Source organism: Mesoplodon mirus (genome assembly GCF_964341445.2).
Source record: "Mesoplodon mirus genome assembly, chromosome: 3".
NCBI classification, from domain to species: Eukaryota; Metazoa; Chordata; class Mammalia; order Artiodactyla; family Ziphiidae; genus Mesoplodon; species Mesoplodon mirus.
In genome coordinates this window covers 142427624-142449051 of record NC_138978.1, presented here as the reverse complement: position 1 = coordinate 142449051, position 21428 = coordinate 142427624, and the positions used below count along the sequence as shown (strand labels likewise).

Below are 21428 nucleotides of genomic sequence, written 5' to 3'. Positions count from 1 at the left end.
GAATTTTTTTTAATCTCCTAACAAGAAAAGTGTAATTTAAAAAGGTTTTAATACAAATGTATTTGCATTAGTTTCTGAAAGTAAAGAAAGGGTATACACATACAAACCACATGCATACAAACATTTATTTTGATGGTAATTAAGTTTAAAACCACAATAAAATAGCACAAAATGAACTGAGCTCCTATATATTTTTAAGAGGCATGTATACCACACAGGATCGTGTGGTGATTATCAATAAGCTACACTCTATGAAATATTTGCCCTATATTACCACATACACTCCATTTTACCCTGTATCTTAATGCTGCTAAAATATAGTAGAAAGCAGCAGCATAGCACAGGGAGATCAGCTTGGTGCTTTGTGATGACATAGAGGGGTGGGATACAGAGGGTGGGAGGGAGGCTCAAGAAGGAGGGGATATGGGGACATGTGCATGCATATGGCTGATTCGCTTTGTTGTGTAACAAACTAACACAGAATTGTGAAGCAATTATACTCCAATAAAGATCTATTAAAATAAATAAATAAAATAACATAAAATATAGTAGCTTTGAAGGATAAATATAACCATTTTCACCTATGATCTTTGTTTTCAGTAAATTCAAATTAAATATTTAAAAGTGAATTTTAATATATGGCTTGTTCTAAGTAAAATATTAACACGTAGGTCTAGTTTTTGCAACCAAATGTTTCATATAAAGATACTTGCCACTTTACTACTGAAATATAGGATAAGTCTCCACATTTCACTCATTTATCCAGTGGGTTTCATTTGTTTTTTTGTGTGTATTTTCTATATGAAATCAAAGGAGCATTGAAGGTTGACAGGCTTATAGGAGGGTAACATTGACTCACCTACCCCCCAGCAACTTGAAGCCTTATAACTTGTATTGTTTTTACATAGAAAAATGCATCTTAAATTTAAATTGTGTTCTACTTCTGATGACTCTGTTTGGCAGAAGTCATGGGTGTATCTGTGTTTCTGTGTCCTTGAGATTCAGAAATGCCAAAGGTGTTCTAAGATTCAGTAAACTTGAGTGTTTCTGCATGATACATAAAGTGTATCATACTTTGGGATTTTTAAAAACAATTTATTTTTGCATTTCTGCACACCTCAACACTTTTGTTTTAGTTAAAATAACTTGTTACTGTAGAGAGCTTATATTTTTTATAAATGCTGGCTTATGTAAAACCTTTGTACAAAACGATCCTCTTTTTAATGGCCTTGGCATCATTGTCAAGTGCCTGTTTGATTCCTTTCAACGTGTACATGTGTGACAGTTGCTCTGTAAACCTTTGGTGCATATTGATTCCTTCTTTTCATGCTTTGTCAAACATAGGCTTGACCACAAAGAAACCTGTAGGTAATGGAAGGAAACACTCTGCTGGTAAAGAATGTTAGGGTCCTGAACCTCTACCACCTGGTGTGTCTGGTTTCTGGCCATTGTGTACTGCAGAACGTGCAAAAAGCAACAGATAACCTGTTTGCATTCCCTGTCTTTTTCAGTCATTCAGAGTTCTTTATTTTGGAACTTCTATTATGTGGGCAGTCTCTGGTGCTTTCTATAGAGGAAAAAAGATAACTCACACATGGCTTCTGCATAATGAGCCCTCTCAGGAAGGAAAACAAAAAGTAATTGGGAGTTTCAAGTTGTTTCTCAAGTGTCACAACAGAGGTAACCCCGTGGGAGTCTTTAGGAGACTAAAATTATCACCAATTGTGCATGTGAGAAAAGTTTCATTAAAGGCAGGTGTAGTTGAGCGAAGCCCTACAGCACAGAAGTAGGAATTTGGATACGTACGAATGGGAAAAAAGACATTACAGGCATGGGAAATAGTTTAATGCAGAATGGATGAAAACTATGCATTAGACCTATTCTAAATCAACTGGCTTATTAACTCAGTAAATCAGATTTAGTGAGTCAAACTAGCTTTACCTGATTTCTTATCCAGGGGATGGCTGTTCATAGTAATTTTTGTCACAGAACAGCAAATAAAATGGTTGAACTATAGCTTTAGGCTTTCTAAGTGAAATAGATGGCTCTAGATGATCTTCAAGTGACTTACTTGGTAGTATTCATGAAATTGGTGATTATCAATAGCTTAAGAAAACAAAGAGAATTGATTTTAAACAGTACTTGAAGTAGTTACTGTATAAAATATCTGTTCAGTTGCTCATGTTAAATGGGTGTTTATAATCCCCACTGGACAACCTACTACTTTTTTGCAAATGGTGATGTGAATTTCTGTTGCATAAACTATAGTGTTGAATCCCCAGTCTCTGCACTTGAGTTTAACAGCTCTGTGGTTTCCTATCTTCTTCTTGAGACACTTAATCTCAGGTCCATCCTCATCACACAGGGTGGTAAATTAGAGAACGATTAATATCACCATTTAAAGAAGTGAGACTGAAATCTCAACCATCCTTGACATAGGAACTGAAGGGGCCCCTCAGCAGTTCAGAGAGTTATTATCAAGCCAGTCGGCTTAATGCTGTTCAGTTTTCTCCAGAGCAGAGCCTTCCAGGTCCTTGTTTTGAGCTTATTTACTTTTATATACAATTCTGTATGGATACTGTACATAATACTAAATAGTTGTATTAACAGGGTTTAACTGGTGATGTATTTACATGAAGATCTAACTTTGTTTTGCTGATATCTTTTTAGGGCTTTCCATGCATCAGAGCTCGTGATGTATGTAATCAGTTGCTGATGTGTAGCTATCATATTTAGGATATATAGGGCTTGAATTGGGAAAGGTGGATGGTTATTCTTCTTGATTTTTAAACTGACAGAGCCTTACAAGAAGCATTTCCCTCTCTGAAATAAATCCATGTAAAACATGTTTGGTCGCTCTCCCAATGCAACGGTGTAGTTGTGTGGATTTGGCACACAACTGGCAGCCTTGTCGTTATGTCTGTAAACAAGGAAGCCTGTTTTCCAGTCCGCAAATCAGCTGTTACCCAGTGAAGCGAACTTGACTGCCATTTCTGACCCCTCACATGGAGCTGTCATACTCAAGAATGTTCACATGTTTTCAAGAAACGTTTGTTTGCAGGCTATATGTACAAATTCCCGATCTGAAAGCCAATATAAAGCAACATCTCCCAAACCTCTGCTCTCTCACCAAGGCCACACACATTCCCTCGCTTATGGCCTCATGGCAAGCTAATACTGTCAGTATCAGATTCTCCTTCCCAGTGGTCTTGGGAGACTGCATAGTTGCTCTGTGAAAGGCACCACTGCTGAGGTTGAGAGAAGAGCATCTTGGGTGTCAGTCCTGGCCTTGCGTTCCCGGAGAGAGGGGTGTGCACCTCGTTCTCCTGTTAGGGTTTTCCTAGGCTGCAGGGTTTGCTGCTTGTTGTCAAAATGATGTCCTAGTGACTTGTCTTCTGCGTGGTTATATAATCCCGGCACACTTCTTTATGATCTGTAGACTTTTATGGGGTTGTGGCCAGGTCAGTTTTTAAATGTTTGGAAATGTCCTCTTGAACAACACTGCAGTGGCAGTGAAGCTTGCTGGGAGAATTGTTGCCCTAGTTTTGGCTTAAGGGTGGTGAGAAGATGAAATTTTTGATGGGTCAGTTTTAGTTCTGTATGTGTATGTGATTTATTTTTTAAAATTCTAATGTCTGTTATTCACAGCTTAGATATGTTGACTTTCTGATTATTCATCAGTCCCTTTACTGATGTATTTTCCTCTGAAAAACTACATTTTCTTCCAGACTGTTTTTGTCTGATGGTGAAGAAGAAATTTTTCATTTGCAGTATAAAGTTGATCTGAGGAAAAAATGTTTACCTTGGATCTTCACTTGGCTTCTGTGAAAGAAAGTTAATAAAATAATACGGGCAATTCCCATTACTAATCCTAACCACGTACAACAGAGGTCTGTCCAGTAACATAGCAAAAATAAGTTACTGTACTTTTACTTAGTCATTGCCTGTTTTACACTAAGGAGCAGTGAGAGACATTTATAAATAATGATACCTCAGATCACTTTTGTTAAATGTCCTCTAATATTTGGATATTTGGTATCTGGCTTGTGTTGTCTTTTATACAATCTTGTCTTCTTTCTTTGCACTTTAGTTTAACAACTCTGTGGTTTCCTATCTTCTTCTTGTGACACTCAGGTCCATCAGAATTTCCTGTGACTGTGACAGTAGAGAGTCCTTCCTCCTCAGAAATCAAAGAGGTCGATGATTCCTCAGAACGTGTTCAGGAAGAGCCAGAGAAAATCAGTTTGAAACAAGAAGCATTGCAGGTACAAAGTTATCACTTTAAAGCTATAGAGAAGATTATTTTTCAAATGGAAGGCTGATTGCAACATGGCACAGCTTGTGTGAGGGTTCTGTTTTCTCATGCCATCTGCATTGTATCCCCTTGAATGGTTCCTTAAGCTTAGACCAAGGTGAATGGTGGACATTTGAACTCTAAGAAACTAAAATCAAAACATGTCGTTAGTAGTATATTTTCCTTTCCTTAGAACCTTAGTATATTAGATTTAGGGAGAACCTTAGTGATCATAAGATAAGGAAATTGAGTTCTGAATGAATACAGTCAGCTGATTGAGTGCTCTTGTTTTACAGATGAGAAAGTTGACAGTTCTAGTTGAACTCTCTTTTTATAAGAGGAAAATATGGCCTCATTTTAAATAAAAGTAAAGTTGAAAAAAGTTTTGATGTTGATATTCTCCTTTCCTAAAATCAAAAATATCAAGAAGCGGGCTTCCCTGGTGGCGCAGTGGTTGAGAGTCCGCCTGCCGATGCAGGGGACACGGGTTCGTGCCCCTGTCTGGGAAGATCCCGCATGCTGCGGAGTGGCTGGGCCAGTGAGCCATGGCCGCTGAGCCTGCGCGTCCGGAGCCTGTGCTCCGCAACGGGAGAGGCCACAACAGTGAGAGGCCCGCATAACGCAAAAAAACAAAAACAAACAAACAAAAAATATATATATATCAAGAAGCTACATTCTATTACCAAATAAACCTGACCTCTAATGTCATTCCATACTTTTGTTTGTATGGACAGAAAAGAAAAATTGATTTGTATAAGAAATTTTTGCACCTCAAAATTAATATATTTATTTTATTTCAACTTTAATGCAGAGCTGAACATTTCTAGTAAATAAAGGAGCACCATTTGGGGGGGACCTTGTCTTTGTGCTACAAAGTCCATGTTTAATTTTTAAAAATTATTTAATATGATTTTCTCTTCATATGAAACATGAAACTTGACAGGTTTCAGAACTAATTATCCCATTATTGTAGGACTACGGGAATTACTCTTTGATTTTCAAAAGAGAAAGTTAGATTTTTATTTTTTAATTAAAATTAATGATAATATAGAGAAATTTTAAGAAAAGAACTTAGAAAATTATGATATGTTAGAGTAGGAGAAATCTATAGTTCATGTAGAGTTACCCCCTTTCGTTTTATAAATGAGCACCTACAATTTGTAGAACGTAAGTGGTTTCTTAGGAAATGGCAGAGTATGACAAGACCCTAGAGCATCTAACCCGCATTCCTTGTTATTTTAGATGTGGTGTATTCATTTCCTTCACGAACAGACCACGAGATTGTATTTCTAAAAGCAGTAATAGACACTGGGGAAGTCCAAGAAGTTTAAACACTGGGACGACAGAATAGCAGATTCAGAAGGCACTGAGAACCCTTTTAGCTCTTCTCTGTTTTGACAAGACACTACAATGATGGTATCAAAGTGTTTAAGTATATATGCCCACAAGAATCAAGAGATTTCAACATAGTTTTGAAAGACAGAAGACAGGTGGAAGAGTGTGAAACTGAAGCAGTAGAACAGAGGAAAAGCATCACCTAAAATATGCACAGGGACCACCTGCAACTGAGGAGGATTCTGACCCCACCTGAAAAAGTAGCCCCATGCTCAGGTGCGCATGTAGGAGAGAGGGTGGAGTTAGTTAAAAGTGTGACTGAGATAGGGGAGCTCATTGAAGGGTTGTGTTTGGAGGAGTGGACTCCCAGCCCCACCCTCACGCTCCTGAAATGAGATGATTTCATTTTGAAAACAGTGAAACTGGCGAGAACTGGGGCAGCTAGTGTGAGTTTTTACACCCTAGAAAATTGTGTTTGGGGGGGATCCTGTTACAGTTACTCCCCGCTTCTTCCTGCATAAGAAGCCAATCAATCGTTGACTTCAGGGAGCTTTCTGCACTCATTCTTAAATAGAAAATAACTGTCATTTGCCTGATAGTTGAGTAAAGCTTACAACATGAGAGAGGGGGAAAAAGAGTGAAAACATATCCTAGTAGGACCAGGGACAATTTAGGGAACAAAATAATTTAAGAAAAAACCCTAATTAGTATCCTGAGAGAGGTTTAAAAAGAGCTAGCAACTATAAAATAAGACTAGGGTGTTCATGAAAAGGAGAATGGTCAGAAAGCAAGAGAGTTTTCCTGGAAATGAAAATATGGTTGCTGAAATAAATTCAGTAGGAATTTAAAAAATTTCTCAGTATATAAAAAAGAAAGACACAATGGAAAATGTGATAGAAATATGTTAGAGAGGCTGCATCTGGGAGATCCCACATGTTACGATTAGAAACTCCAGACCCAGAAAAAAAATGGAGGGAAGCTGTCAAAGGGCAACAAAATTCCCCACAGCTGAAAGTAGACATCAGGCCTCAGATTGAAAATAGTTATGCAAGACGAGCAAGAATAGACTCATACCTAGGCACCCTTCATTGTGAAACTTTAAAATACTGAAGAAATAAATTAAAATAGAATAAAATACTGAGAGGATACATCCATTCCAGAGAGAAAAATACCGGTCACCTAAAAAAAAAGGTAAAATCTGACTTTATCATACTTGTCATGAGCACCATGGATCCTGGAAGGCATTAGAAAGATACCTCCAAAGTTTTTCAGGCACATAATTTTCACCCTAGGGGTTTGTATCGAGCCAAACTATGAGTCATAAGTGGAGGCTGAAGAAGATATTTTGTACACAAAGAAATTTGAAAAATTGACCTCCTGTGCTACACACCTTAAGCTATTTATAGAAATAATCCAGCAAAATGAGGCAATAAACCAAGAAGGAAGGTAATAGGGGATTCAGTGCAGATTGCAGCTAGTCTAGAGTGGCGAGGCTTCTATTGACTGTGTGGTTGAGAGCTTAGAAACACCTTGAGGCATATTGTACTTACTAGGTATTAGGCACTGTTGGAAGGGAGGAGGGAGAGGAAGAGGAGAAGGAACTTGAACTCCAGAGGAGAAAGGGCTATACGGACATAAACCTGAAGCAAACTAAACTATGGTTGATTTTTAACCTACTATTGGTGAGGAAGGGAAGAATCCACTTAAACTTGACACTATAGATGTCCCCCTTTTCAGTGACACACAGGGGTAATGACCACCTATCTAATTTGTCCAAACCAGAACTTGTCCAAACTCCTTACACTTCAATAGTGTAAGGAGGCGCTCTGATGCTGTAAAATCAGAACAACAGGTATAAACTGGAACACCCCAAGGTGGCTTGGGTTATCTGGTCACCCTGCACAAGGGCAGTGACACTGGCACAGTATGGAACGAGGTGTAGTCTATACACAGAGACACAGTACATCTGCAGTGGGCAATATTAATTTCATTGTAATAATGGCAATACTGTCTTGGTTTGCAGCTTTTATTGTCAACTTGCATGTAATCACAAATAACTAAAGTAAACTATCCTTAGTATGTATTGGTATTAACTTGGTATGTACTGAAATGTATTGTGTACTAGTATGTACTTAGTATATATTAGGCTCTAAGTGTTTTTGCATATATTAACTCATTTAATCCTCTGAATAGCCTTATGAGGTTGGTGCTAATATCATTCCCACTTTTGAGAACAGGAAGCTAAGGCAGGGAAGGAACTTGCCCAGGCTGTACCTAATTTAAGGTTGGATCGAGGCTTTGAGTTTAGGCTCTCTGCCTGTTCTCTTAAACCTTACTCCGTACTGACTCTCAAATAACAGAAGACTTAACTGCACATAGAACAGAATATAAATTTCAACTTTGACAATGTAAAAGCTAGGTTTGGAAGGTAGACAGGAGGTAGAAAAAAGGGAAGATGGTATGAATGTCCTCATTTTACAAAGCGTGACGTCGAGAGAGTTTCTAGTTGATCAACAATGTAGGTTTTTAAGTATATCACTCCAAGTCAAAGAGATCATGAGCAGTGGAATAACTCATGAGGACATAACTTTACTGAGCAGTGTGGACATAGGAAAGAGTGTAGAGGAACTAAACCCTTACTTATTAGTAAGTTAGAAAGTGAACAGATAATGCGTCCAATTTAGTGAGAAAATAGTCATGCAAGAGTATTACTTGGAAATGGAGAAGAATTCAAAATCACAATAGTTGGACCTCCCTGGTGGCACAGTGGTTAAGAATCTGCCTCTCAAGGCAGGGGACACGGGTTTGAGCCCTGGTCCGGGAAGATCCCACATGCCACGGAGCAGCGAAGCCCGTTTGCCACAACTACAGAGCCTGCGAACCACAACTACTGAGCCCACGTGCCACAACTGCTGAAGCCTGCACGCCTAGATCCTGTGCTTCATAACAAGTGAAGCCACCGCAATGAAGAGTAGCCACCGCTCGCCGCAACTAGAGAAAACCTGCACCCAGCAACGAAGACCCAATACAGCCAAAAGTAAATAATAATAATAAAATAATAAAAGATAACAATATTTGACGTAAACCTCATAAAAAAGGAAATCCATACAGCCAGTAAACACAGAAAAGTGTACGACTTCATTAAGTAATAAGTGAAAAGTGAGTCAAAACCAAGGAAACTACATGTCAATCAGATTGACAAATACATAAATAAAAAGTCTGGTAGTATCAGGTATTGTAGACCTGAAGTACTATGGGAATCTTCTACCCTGTTTATACTGGAGTATAAATCGACACAACTACTTTGGAAAGCATTTAGCCCTCTCCATCAACTGAAGGTATATAAATAGCCTGTGAGCCAGCAGCCCTCACCCCCGCCCTGTGTAAATGCACCAGAATAACGGGTGCAGCAGGATTCCTGTCCATGATTTGCATTAGCACAAACTGAAAACAAACCAGATGTCCATTAAGAGTCAAAAATTAAATAAATGATGTGTATTCGTACAGTGGGAAAACTATCCAGCAATAAAATTGAATGAACTAGAGCTACAGGCAGCAATGTGGATGAATTTTTTAAACCAACGTTGAGAGAAAGAAATAAGATAGAAAAGACTTCATATACTATGATCCTCTACATAAAGTTAGATGTTGACACGACTAAACTCTTTTGTTAGGGATGCATGCAGGTTAAAGGAAATGATTGTCAAGAAGTGAGGTTGGTGTTTAACCGGGAAGAGGGAAGGAGCTTGTGATAAGAAAAGGATATGGGGGGGTTTTTGCGATGCTGACAAGTATTAATACTTTCAGATTCAGGTAGTGGTTATGTAAGTATTCTCTTTTTATTTGTCACATTGACAGTTTTGTTCTGTGCACTTCTCAGTACACGTATCATATTTTACAATTAAAAACCTGCATAAAGAATCAGTCGCTTCTTGAGTGCTGGATGTGGGAGTGGGATGAGACCATTTCATTTTAAGCCCTTCACTACTGTTTGCATTCGCATGTTCATTCATTCAGCATTAATTGCACATGTTCTATGTACCAAGCACTCTTCTAATTTTATATGTGTTCTAACTCATGTAATCCTCACAAGAGCTCTGTGATATGGGATCTCATCTCCATTTTATAGATGAGGAAGTTGAGGCCTAGTGTTATAGAACTTGTCCAAGGTTATATACCTAGTGGGTAGTGCCAGGCCCATTTGCCTCAGAGAATCTGAATTTTTACAATATAATCTAAAAGGGAAATTTAATGACTAATTATAAGCAAAAAAATTGCACATTAAAGAAGATGACAAGTTTTCATCTATCCAGTTAGAGAAAAACACAGAGTCTGTCTTTCACACACGTACATCTTGTATTGGCAGGGATTTTCCTTATTAAGCAATTATTTATTGACCGTCTACGTTTTGCTAGGCACAGTTGCTGGGGATAAACACTTAATAAAATACACCCCCTATCTTCAAATAACTTGCACTCTCAGTGAGGAAGTAAGCCAACAGTTACAGTAGAGGTTATATAGCAAGTGATACGTCGCTGATGGCAGTGTAAAATCTCAGAAATCTTTTGGAAAGAAGTTTGGAGATAGGTACCTCAGAGCCTTAAAAATGTTCATTTGCTTTGATCTCAAATTCATTTTTATGGATTTATTGTAAGAACCTTATTCTCAATATGGGAAAAAAGCCTTCATGCATAAAAACGGTTATTTTGTCTGATAATATTGAAAAGTTGGAAAGAATTTAAATGTGTGAAATGGTTAACCAGTAAACCCACTCAGTGGAATATTTTGTAGCCCACACACAAAAAATCAAGGTTATGAATCCCCTGATTATATGAGAAATGATTGATTTCTATGTTAAATGGAGAAAAGTTGAACAAACAATTTGATATCCAATAGGATGGGAACTTTGTCCCAGAAAAATCACCCTAGCCAGTGTACAGAAGGGAGGAAGGAGAGCAGATGACAGGAAGGAAAATTATTCCAAAGCCTTATCATTAGTCTTGTTTAAGTAATAGAATATCAAGCAATTTTACTTTCTAACTTTTTTGGTTCCATATTTCCATGTAAGGGACATGAATTCTGAATACTTTGTAGGAGGAGGGTACACTTTTTCACAAAAATTTAACACTGTGTTCTAATTCCCTCCATTAGAGGGAGAAACTGTTGCATGTAATTGCACTTTGATGTGCTATTTAGAACCAGTCAGGAATTTTAGTCTACTTTCCTCTGACTGGTGAGGGTGTTTTGTTTGTTTGCTTATTTGTTTAGAATTTCTTTGAAATCAGTTTTAGAAGATTGATGAAACCATTATAGTAAAAGTAGAGGAATTTTTCAATTTTTTCCCTTTTTCCCCATTGAAAACTTGACTGGCTTTAGTAATGAAACATTAAAGAACTTGAAGTTCTTAGACTCTCAATTTTTTAAACATGTTCTGAATATAAAAATATATGTTCATTGAGCAAATGTTTGAAAACAATGAACAACTTCTTGAAGGAAATAAAAGCCACCTCTGCATGTACACACACCTAATCTGCTCTTTTGTCTTAAAAAAGTATCAGAAATATTTTGCCATGTCACTAAATACTCTTCTACATCAGAGAATTTGATTAAGCTTATGCATCATCTCCCAGGAAAAATGCACAGATATATTTTGAATGTAGCACTCCTGAAGCCCATTCATTAACTGTGGTTGAGTCCTCTTGTCATTCTTTTCTTAGTGGCTTCACAGCGCATTCCTTCGGATGGTGAGCTGTTTTTATTTAAACCGGTCCCAATTTGGAGGCTCTTAGCTTTCTTCTAGGGTTTGGTTATAAACAATCTTATGACATCAGGTTGGTAGATAAATATTTGCCCACATCTTTGATTTGCTTAGGGTAAACTCCTGATATAGGATCGTTGTTAGGTACCAAGAGCTACTCGCCAGAAAGTGATACCAGTTCCTCTCCCAATGATGACATATAATAGAGTTCCTCATTCTTTTTTTTTGTTTTTGTTCGGAACGCGGGCCTCTCACTGTTGTGGAGCACAGGCTCCGGACGCGCAGGCTTAGCAGCCATGGCTCATGGGCCCAGCCGCTCTGCGGCATGTGGGATCTTCCCGGACCGGGGCATGAACCCGTGTCCCCTGCATCGGCAGGCGGACTCTCAACCACTGCGCCACCAGGGAAACCCTAGAGTTCCTGATTCTTTAAGTGATTGTTCAAAGCAGTTAAAAGGTATAAATATACCGTACTGCTTTCATAAGTATAGGAATTCTGATTGTTTATCGTTGCATAAGAAACCACCCCGAAACAGTGGCCTAAAACAATGACAATCATTTATTTTGTTCACGAACCTGGAGGTTGAGTAGGATATTGATTCTTTTACTACACTCTTACTGACTGAAAACAATACCTATTTGACTAGCTCACAGTTCTGTAGGTCAGAAGTCCAGGCACAGCGTGACTAGGTTTCCTGCTCAGATACACACGGGAACGTGTGAGTTCCCTCCTGTTAAAGCACGTGAAATTTAAGTGTAAGACATTGAGCCCCAAAAGTTGGATGTTCACCATAGTTTGTGTGGCTCACAGAGCTGAAATCAAGATGTCAGTCTGGCTGTGTTAGCATCCAGAGGCTCTGGGGAAGAATGCCTACAGGCTTGTTCGGCTTGTTGGCGTAATTCAGATTCTGCAGTTGCAGGACAGAGGTCCCCATTTCCTTGCTGGCTGTCAGTCGGGGGGCAGTCTCAGCTCCTAGAGGCCTCTTGCTTGCCTTCCCTGGCACAGCATTGGACTTCTTCAGAGCCAGCAATGGAGAGTCTCCCTTTTGTCCCTTTTGTACTTCAATTCAGGAAGCGTTCAGGTCCTTTTCATGGGGTGCCTGAGTAGGTCCCATCCACCTAGAATAATCTCCCTGTCTTACAAAAATCAACTGATTGTGCACCTTAATTCCGTCTGCAAAATCCCTTCACTGCAGCACCGAGATTTAGAGTTTGATTGGATAAGTGGAAGGTTTGTGTACTTCAGTAAGTAGGAGTCTTAGGGGCTCTGTTAGAAGTCTGCCTATTGCAAGCCGTGTCCCCATTTCAAGGACCGAAGTGTCTTAGTTCCTAAAACTCCTAAGACAGTTTATCAGTGTTCATTTTATTTCAGTGACCTTGGTGAAGGGAAGACTACCACCTCCGTGAGCAGGAATGGCAGCCAGCTTCCTGAGTCCACAGTGTGGCTCTGCTACTTAGTGGTGTGACCTTGGCTGTGCTGCTCTACTTACTCTACTTCTCTGCCTCTGTTTCCCTCATCTGTAAAATAACATGGAGTTAGTGATCGTTCTTTCCTCGTAGGGTTTTTATTTTAATAAATTTATTTTATTTATCTATTTTTGGCGGAGCTGGGTGTTGGATACTGCTCACGGGCTTTCTCTACTTGCGTCGAGCGGGCGCTACTCTTCGTAGTGGTGTGCGGGCTTCTCATTGCGGTGGTTTCTCTTTTTGCAGAGCACGGGCTCTAGGCGCGCAGGCTTCAGTAGTTGTGGCACGCGGGCTCAGTAGTTGTGACTCGGGGGCTCTAGAGCGTAGGCTCAGTAGTCGTGGCACACGGGCTTAGTTGTTCTGAGGCACATGGGATCTCTCTGGACCAGGGCTCGAACCCGTGTCCCCTGCACTGGCAGGCAGATTCTTAACCACTGTGCCATCAGGGAAGCCCCCTCTTAGGGTTTTGATGATTAGATTATTTAATGCCCAGGGAACTCCAGGAACAGTGCTTGACTGTAAATTGCTTTAAAAGTGATTACTCTTGGGGCTTCCCTGGTGGCGCAGTGGTTGAGAGTCCACCTGCCTGCCGATGCAGGGGACACGGGTTCGTGCCCCCGTCCGGGGAAGATCCCACATGCCGTGGAGTGGCTGGGCCCGTGAGCCATGGCTGCTGAGCCTGTGCGTCCGGAGCCGTGCTCCACAATGGGAAAGGCCACAACAGTGAGAGGCCCGCGTACCGAAAAAAAAAAAAAAAAGTGATTACTTTTTAAAATAATGCTTTTGAATCGGCAATTATGCAGTTCAGGTATGTTAAACATGTTCATTAATAGGACTTCCTACTATAAAGAGACCCACAAATAAAAATAGAACTTTTCTTTCTTGGTCTTAACTATTTATTTCTGACTTGCTATGTTATACGCATATGCCTTTTATGGTGGGCTACCACAAATTTATGTTGGAAAAAGTGGAATTTAAATAAATCTTTACTATGCTAATTTGATAGATTTTGATCATTCATTTCACTAGCATGGTATGATATTACCAGCAGCAGACTAAAATCTGAGTTCACTTCTGGCTCTGCCCCTAAGTCCTGATGAGTCCTATAGCTGGAAAGGCTTTTGGATATTATACTACGAATTAGTTATAACATTTACTCTGTTTGTTCAGGAAAAACTGGAGGAGTGCCTAAAGCAGTTAAAGGAGGAAAGAGTAATAAGACTGAAGGCTGATAAATGAGTCAATGAAGTAAACAATTTCTTACACTTTTGAGAGTGTTTTTGGTGTTATTTCGATTTGATTTTAAGCCATATACACATAGTTTGTAAACTTTAAAACTGTAATATGTTGCAAATTGGTTGTATCATGTGGACTTTTGCATTTGCTGGTATTTAGTGATCATATGATCTATATTCCAGAAAGCATGTTTTTCAAAATGTGAAAATCTCATTTTGTGTGTGTGTGTGTCTGTGTGTGCGCTTTCTTATGACATTAGCTTATTTTCTGCTCATAATTCTTTGATTCAAGAAAGCACTTTTTGTGCATATACTGTATATACAGTAGCATAAAAGTCATGATGAGACTCTCCTGGCAATGAATTAGGAAAGTGAATCATTTAAATAAATTTAAGATATTAGAAAACTTCTAAGAATGCGATGAAAGATAAAAATATATACTCTAAGAATTACCTTAGGTAATGTGCATGAAAGCAGAGCGTAATCTAAAAAGTTCTATCTAAATATACTTTATCAGAGATTGAGCGTAGGGAGGAATTTTTCAAAGTGCATCCACTGGATTGGCGGACACTCATTCAATAAATGGTGAGCACCTGCTTATATAAGGCAAAAGGGGCATCATGAACATAACAGCCTTTCTGAGAGATACTGGAGTTGAGCTTATAGGGGGTTTTAAGTGCATAGGTGATGAGCGGAAGGGAAAGAATGCACACGAGTGAATATTTTGAAGGAGCCAAAGAAAATATTGGTGATCGTACATTTAATAAATTGGGTTGGGTATGATTTAGGAATTTTTTTTTTTTTTTTTTGGTACGCGGGCCTCTCACTGTTGTGGCCTCTCCCGTTGCAGAGCCCAGGCTCCGGACGCGCAGGCCCTGCGGCCATGGCTCACGGGCCCAGCCACTCCGTGACATGTGGGATCCTCCCGGACCGGGTCACGAACCCGTGTCCCCTCCATCGGCAGGTGGACTCTCAACCATTGCGCCACCAGGGAAGCCCGATTTAGGACTTTTAAACGTAAGCATTAGATATTTTGCTCACTAAAGTTAATTGTTAACATTCAGCAGAGTTGTAATATGTTTTGTTCAAATCAGATTCTATAATTCACTTTCTAATTTAAGGGGAACTTAAAGCGGGTAATTTTCTAATGTGGAATGAGGCTCCATTATGAATTGAACCAGTTAGAAATGTGATCTTTTGTGAAAGATCATTAATAAAACGATAACTTTGGTTTATTTATATACCACCTAAGCGTTATACAGGAAACTTTGTTGGGTGCCTGGGGGTTTTCGTTATTATGTGATATGGTCTCTGTCTTTACTGGTGGAGAGTTAGGTTAATTACAGATTAATTACATTTTGAGTGTTTTAGTTTTGTTCCTTGAAACTAGACAAGACTACTTTTGATGACAATGAGAAAAAATCATGTCAGACATTTTCAGTCTTCTTGTATAGCTGGAACATGAAAATGCCCAGTTAAGAAACACAACTTTCTCTTTGTCTGAAGCCCTTCATGCCCACTCATTGACAAGCATGATCCTGGATGATGAAGGTGTTTTGGGCAGCACTGAGCATTCTTTTCAGAAGTTCCATGCTTCCCTGGTTCTCCTTAAAGATGCTGGGTTAGTTCATTTCTCTTCATGGCATTCTTCTCTTTGCGACTCTAATGGTAGTTTGCTGAGGAACTGGAGCAATATTCATCACTTACGTGGCCATGTTTAGCCAAATTTAGTGTAATTATAGGTAATATAGTTGACGTTTTAAAATGAGGAATTAAATTTTTAAAGAAATGCAAATAGGGGAGCCTGCTTTGGTAGAGTGGGGAGCCCATTATAAAAGAGTAACCTGTAGACAGAGTAATTAGTACGTACAGTTTTTTGTAAAGACTAAATTGAAGGCAGTTTTCATTGAAAATATTCGGGAATGGATAAGAATTTTCCTCTCTTTCATTTATTTTGCTTGTTTGATAAGTTTGAATTAAAGTTATTTTTGTCTTAGACATAAAAATTATTATTAATCTGCAGGGAAGATATAGGTCAATGGTTCTCAACTGCGAGCAATTTTGCTGAAAGAGGGAAGTGGAGATGGATAGTTGATGGAGTGGTGTTTTGTCAGTGAATGAGTTGGTGTTGGGAAGGAATGGAACAAACACATTCTTGGAAACTGGAGGAAAGGTGGTAAAGAAGTGTGGGAATGGAGGTGTGAGAGGCAGTGGACAGGGTGCATGGTACATATTGAAGCTGCTAGTGAGACAGTGGGATGTCTCCTAGAGGATGAATCTGGAAAGGGCTGAGAATTTGGGGGAGAGAGAGGCTTGTAGTCTGGAGTAGGATGTTGGCTTTTAAGATTTTAGAAGTATTTCATGACTGTAGCTCTGGGGAAATCTAAACTGCTCTTCTGTGATTCTAATAACCTTTGTCTTTTCTCCTTTCCTCCTCTGGGCCAGGCTTGGGCAGTTGGCCACAATGGCTGGTATAGATCAGTCAGATTTTCATTTACTAGGTCGTCCCCAGATGAATTATACTGTTAGTAGTCCACCTAAAGAAGAAAAGAAGGCACTTGAAGAGGAAAAATCAGAATCAAAGCAGAGCGCCCCAGGACCTACGCAAAATGTCCAAGTAAGTGGAGAGGACAGCACTTAATGATTCTAAGAGTGATTAGCAAAAAGGAAATGACCAAGTCAGAGAGAAAATAATGATGGTCAGTCTCTAATAGTTCACATGCTTGGGAGCTAGAAGACTCTGGAGTCCTCTCCAAATCTGAGATTAGTAAATGTGGGCCCATTTCATGATACTGTATTGTTGTACATAAGAAAACTGGAAGATCTTTAGAAAATGTATGAGTTAAAGCAAACTCTCCTTAATGAAGAAAGAAAAGATTACAGAAAATATTCCAAATTTTAAATTGTATAAATGTCTGTTCTATTCATATTTTATCTAGGTTTCAATTTGTATGCAGTCAGCTTACAATGAAGGAACACTAATGAAGGTACACGTACTGATATAATTTTTAAAATAAGTAATCTTGACATAGCTGATATGTAAGATATTATAGTGACTCAACTGGTCATGGGAATGGGAGGGGAAACCTGTCAGCTTTTCCTCCAGCCTCACTTGGAGCCCCCTTCGCCCAGCTCAGCCAGTCTCAGACTGGTCTTGGGAACTGACAGCTTGAGAACACAGTCTGGTCACAAACTATATACTGTTTACTTGTGCCTGGAGGATAGCAAAGAAATTAATTTTCTTACAGAGTAGGGTTTCATTTTAGAGAGAGAAAGGAAAGGGGTAATAACTACCCCAATCACCAAAGTCTGAAAATGTAGTGGGCATAGCCTTGGATATAGCTAGGTTAAGCTGAGAATCACTTGGCAAGATATAATTAGAAAAGAACTGGCTCTGAAATCTTCTGAATAATCAACTGACTGTGTTAATAATAAGATCACAGAGTAACACTGAAGTTTTGAACTCTACTTTTTAATGGTTGGCTTTGTTCATCACTGAATTTTTGTTTTGTCTTTTGTCTTCCCCTCCAGTTTCAGAAAATTACAGGTGATGCTGGGATTCCTTTGCCTGTCGACTCCTTTCATGTCCCAGTCTCTACTCAGGAGGCCTTAGAAACTTCCAAAGACAACCTGGGGGTCGCAGTCACAGAGCAGCGGCAGGAGTCTTTGGAAGATTTCATTGCTAGAACATGTTCTCCTTCAGCAGACGTCATTTCTGGAACTGGAAGTCAAAGAAAAGAAGAGGAATTACCTAGAAATAGCAGGTCTTCTTCAGAGAAAATGACCAAAGCATAATATACCAAAAACTACTCTGCTAAGAAACAACCTGGGAAGGACCTGCATTCCTGCTCTGACTCACCTGTAAAGCAGAAAAGCAAAGGAATTGGGCAAAATAATTCTTTGTTTACTGAACCAATTAGAAGTGAGTCTTCGAAAAAACACATTTCTGTTAAGAAAGAGAGTACAATATTGACTGTTTCATCAAAGACAACTAAAAGTAAACTCAGTCTACTAGAACATTCTGAAAGTGAGACTCTTGGATCTGATTGTGAATTTCCAGAAAGCGTCCATATTCCATCACGCCTAACATAGGTCTAAATCTTTTAAAATCTTTTAAAATTATGTTTTTGCCTTCAAATTTTAATAAATTACTTATGTTTTTATTATAGCATATGGTGTTTTGAAATACTTGACTGGAAGCCATTAGAGAAAGATTTATCTATACTTTTTTTTTATTATAATGAAAGTTTTGGTGTATTTTTCCTTGTGACAGTTTGCACCATTCATTCAGCTAGTGTTTACTGAGGGCTTCATATGTACAGTACTTTTCTGGGTGCTATTGCTTTCATCAGTGAACAAAATAAAGCCTTTACTCTCCTGGAACTAACACTCTGTGGTGGGAGAAAACGTAAACAACACAACAGGGTAAGGGGTAAAAAGAGATGGGAATAATAGATGGAATCGTTTTACCATTTGGTTAACTGTAAAACTATTATAAATCGTATGGCCAGAAGCCATTGACATATTTTAATTCACAATAACCAGAGAGCATCAAACATTTACCAAGGCACTTAACCGTGTTTATGGATTACAGCAACACTATGAGGTAGGGAACTATTACCATCCCTATTTTATAGATGAGGAGTCTGAGGAGACATTATGTGAGTTGCCCAGAATTACACAGCTATAACTAAGTGGGAAGCTGGGATGTGACCAGAACAGAACCCATGCTCTTTTTTTTTTTAATGTATGGACTTTATTATGTTTCATTTGTTTCTGATTTATGTGATTTTTTAAGACTTTTTTTGATGTCGACTATTTTTAAAGTCTTTATGGAATTTGTTACAGTATTGCTTCTCTTTTATGTTTTGGTTTTTTTTGGCTGCAAGGCATGTGGGATCTTAGCTCCCCGACCAGGGATCGAACCCTCACCCCCTCCATTGGAAGGCAAAGTCTTAACCACTGGACCACCAGGGAAGTCCCCCTTATGTGATGATTTTTATGGCAGTGTTTTTAAATTTTATTTTTTTATTGACGTATAGGAGAATTACAGTGTTGCGTTAACTACTGCTGCACAGGAAAGTGACTCAGTTATACATTTATATACATTCTTTTTCATATTCTTTTCCATTATGGTTTATCACAGGATATTGAATATAGTTCCCTGTGGTATACAGTAGGACCTTTTTAAAATACATCCACTTTTTAAAAAATAAATGTATTTATTTATTTTATTTTTGGCTGCATTGGGTCTTTCTTGCTACACGCGGGCTTTCTGTAGTTGTGGTGAGCGGGGGCTACTCTTCTTTGCGGTGTGCAGGCTTCTCACTGTGGTGGCTTCTCTTGTTGCAGAGCACGGGCTCTAGGTGCATGGACTTCAGTAGCTGTGGCACACAGGCTTCAGTAGTTGTGACTCGCAGGCTCTAGAGCGCAGGCCCAGTAGTTGTGGCGCACGGGCTTAGCTGCTCCGCGGCATGTGGGATCTTCCTGGACCAGGGCTCAAACCTGTGTCCCCTGCATTGACAGGCATATTCGTAACCACTGCACCACCAGCGAAGTCCCACGTGGGACCTTTTTGTTTATCCATCCTGTATATACACCACTTTGCATCTGCTAATCCTAAACTCCCAATCCAACCCTCTCCCACCCCCTCCCCCTTGGCAACCACCAGTCTATTCTCTATGTCCTTGGTTATGTTCCAGTTTCACAGACAGGCAGAACCCAGGCTCTTAAGTACTTTGTTATTCTGTTTCCTTGTTGTTAAGAGAAGAAGGGTTTAACGAAGGCACCGAGAGAGAAGCCAGTGACCACTGGAAGTGCAAAACAGTGGGGCTGTCAGAAGGCACACCTGTCTCCTTCCCCCATCTGAGCAGAAGTTTTAAACGGCAGAGTATGTAAGAGTATGTGATGACACATCTCTGGATTAAATGATGTCTCCCTGGTAAAACATGCACAGATAAGTCTTTAGTTCAGTCAGACTGAAAGATGAGATCAGAGAAAAGCTGGAGTGTCAGATTTCTGGTAGAAGGTCCTGCCTGATTGTTACTAAGAGGGCTACTACAGTACTAGTTCGTTCATTAGTCATGGATTGAGTATTAGAGGAGGGAAACAATGAGCAAGATGTAGTGTTGGCCCTTTAGCAGTGGAGTGAGAGGGGAAGACGCACAGCAGATGTCTCATCCTGCACGTGACGTGCTATGACGGGCATATTCAGGTCATTGAGTCAGTGTTTGTGGAAGAAGAGGGGGAGCTGTGAGGCAAAGAAAAGTCATCGAAAGAGGCAGTCCCTAAGCTAAGTCTTAAAGGACTCGTGAGAAACTGGTGAGTCAGCCGGTGAAAGGCAAGGATACTCAAGGCAGAGTGGACAGCGGAAGTCCAGAGCCGTGAGTGTGCGAGGGGTGTGTTACGGAGCCACAGGCACAGGCTCTGGAGGATCAGTGCAGTGTCCCCAGGCAGCGGCAAGTACCCCTAAAGGAGGCAGCGAGGAGGAGGAGAGCGGGTCTTAACCACCCATGTGCGGGGAGCTGGTTTCCTCAGAATATAGCTAAGAATAGAAGGGACAAGTTCAGGTGGCATTTTAGACCACTGACGTCAGTATGGATGAGGAATCTGAAGAAGCCTGGAGATAATTATGCCCCACTCTTCTGAGGGGCAATGTTTTTTATTTTCGAGGGGGACCTTTCACGCTGCCATCTCCTCTCCTGTCCCTACTGAAAGGTTTATAGGCCGGCAGAAGGGAGAACCTGGCTTAAGTAAAGTTAATCAGGTTTCTTTACTGTACAGATTCTCTGGGCTGCTGTAGGCTAATGTTCATTCTGGATCGTCACAGCAGGCGTATGGTACACAGCCATCCGCAAATCTATTTGTCTGTAGAGTCCTCTTTTAATAGAAGTGTCTAACAACTGGTTCCACCAAACAGCAATTTGGTAACTTCTAGACCAGGTAATAGAAAGGGGTCTGAAATAAGGTATAGATGGAGGGAAGAAATAAGTTCTAATTTTATTTAGGAAATTACAAGCAAGACTTGATCTTGGGAAGTAAGGAAGAAGTAGGAGGCGGAGGCTGAACCCCCATCTGTGTGACTAAGTTTGGGTGGTGGTATCATTGAGTTTGGACATAGGGGATAAATAACTGAATTGGGGAAAAGACTTTAGTTCTGGACATGTAGAATTTGAAAGCACCTGTAGAATTCAGGAGACAAACAGGTAGGTAACTGGACATGCACGTGAAGATATGGAAAGATAAAAAATTGAATGTCACCAGCACTTTGCAGTCATTAAAATCATGAAAATGGATGAGATTTCAGAGAATTGTGAGTACTGACAACGTTTAATAAGCAG

The 21428-nt window shown here is 39.7% G+C and overlaps 1 protein-coding gene across 2 annotated transcripts; it reads left to right on the top strand.

The window, feature by feature from the left end:
• The first annotated feature begins 1624 nt into the window (after positions 1-1624).
• On the top strand, positions 1625-19714 carry LOC309801407 (centrosomal protein of 78 kDa-like). Of its 2 annotated transcripts, XM_082616244.1 has the most exons (5): positions 1625-1688; positions 4135-4265; positions 16534-16705; positions 17028-17075; positions 17620-19714. In XM_082616244.1, the coding sequence occupies exons 3-5, from the start codon at positions 16553-16555 to the stop codon at positions 17881-17883; spliced, it is 465 nt and encodes a 154-aa protein (XP_082472370.1). In that variant the 5' UTR covers positions 1625-1688; positions 4135-4265; positions 16534-16552; the 3' UTR covers positions 17884-19714. The 2 variants fall into 2 exon arrangements, with proteins under 2 accessions (XP_082472370.1, XP_082472369.1); XM_082616243.1 differs by lacking the exons at positions 1625-1688; positions 4135-4265 and having other exon boundaries at positions 16338-16705.
• Positions 19715-21428: the final 1714 nt, after the last annotated feature.